The following is a 792-nucleotide window of genomic DNA, read 5'->3' as shown; positions in this document are numbered from 1 at the left end:
ACACCCCCTCCTGCCCAGGCGAACTCCTGGAGCCCCACAAGTACGCCGCCTTGCAGAAGCTGGATGACCCCAACGAGATCTGCGCCCACGAGCCCATCCCCAGGGCGCCTGTCCGGCAGGCCCAGCACGTGCGTGAGGGGGTCGGGTCCCGGGGCCAGGAGGGCCGACCACAGAGTCCCACGGGGTCTCAGAGCCAGCAAGGGGCCACCTCCCGCCTTCTCCGCCCCTGGTGGGTGTGGGGCAGGGCCTTGCCCCGTGACCCTGTGTGAACCAGTGCTCCGCCTCCCGAGTCCCTGGCGGGCCTGGGGCGTGGCCTTGCCCGTGGCCCCACGTGGCCACCGCCCACCCTCTGAGTCCCCCGGCAGTCGTGGGACGTGGCCTTGCCGTGACCCTGCATGGCCCCCCAGACCCGGCTCTGCACCCAGCTGCTGTCCCTGGTGTCCCCCGAGTGCAACGTGCCCAGGGAGCCATTCGTGCTGAGCTGCCAGGCGGACATGGCCGCCGCCGCCCCGCCAGGGACACCAGCTCCTCCAGCTCGGAACAGCAGCTGCGCCACGCTGTCCGAGTACTCGCGCCAGTGCCGCCTGCGGGGCCAGCCTGTCAGCCGCTGGCGGGGCCCTGGGCTCTGTGGTGAGTCTCGGGAGGGGCGGGGCCCGCGTCCCCCTTCTCCGCGGGAGCGAGACCTGGTCGCTGCCCCTGGGGGTGCCGGGCTGGGGGGCGGGCAGGCCCTCTCACGGCTTCGTGTGCCCCCAGCGGTGGGCCCATGCCCAGCCAGCCAGGAGTACCAGGAGT

The 792-nt window shown here is 73.2% G+C and overlaps 1 protein-coding gene across 1 annotated transcript in view; it reads left to right on the top strand.

Annotated features, from left to right (window-relative positions):
• Nucleotides 1–23: 23 nt before the first annotated feature.
• Nucleotides 24–792, top strand: part of LOC103275726 (mucin-6-like) — a gene marked incomplete at both ends in the record, with an annotated part of 7,648 nt that continues 6,879 nt past the window's right edge. Inside the window, 3 exons of the mRNA XM_021706245.1 lie at nucleotides 24–128; nucleotides 408–630; nucleotides 754–790. Coding sequence (XP_021561920.1) covers nucleotides 24–128; nucleotides 408–630; nucleotides 754–790 — 365 coding nt within the window. The remainder of the gene's footprint in view (nucleotides 129–407; nucleotides 631–753; nucleotides 791–792) is intronic.

This window comes from Carlito syrichta, unplaced genomic scaffold (genome assembly GCF_000164805.1).
Source record: "Carlito syrichta isolate Samal-C Ts95f unplaced genomic scaffold, Tarsius_syrichta-2.0.1 Scaffold115654, whole genome shotgun sequence".
Classification (NCBI taxonomy): Eukaryota; Metazoa; Chordata; class Mammalia; order Primates; family Tarsiidae; genus Carlito; species Carlito syrichta.
The sequence above is the reverse complement of the archived record's forward strand: the minus strand, read 5'-3'. Positions and strand labels throughout refer to the sequence as shown.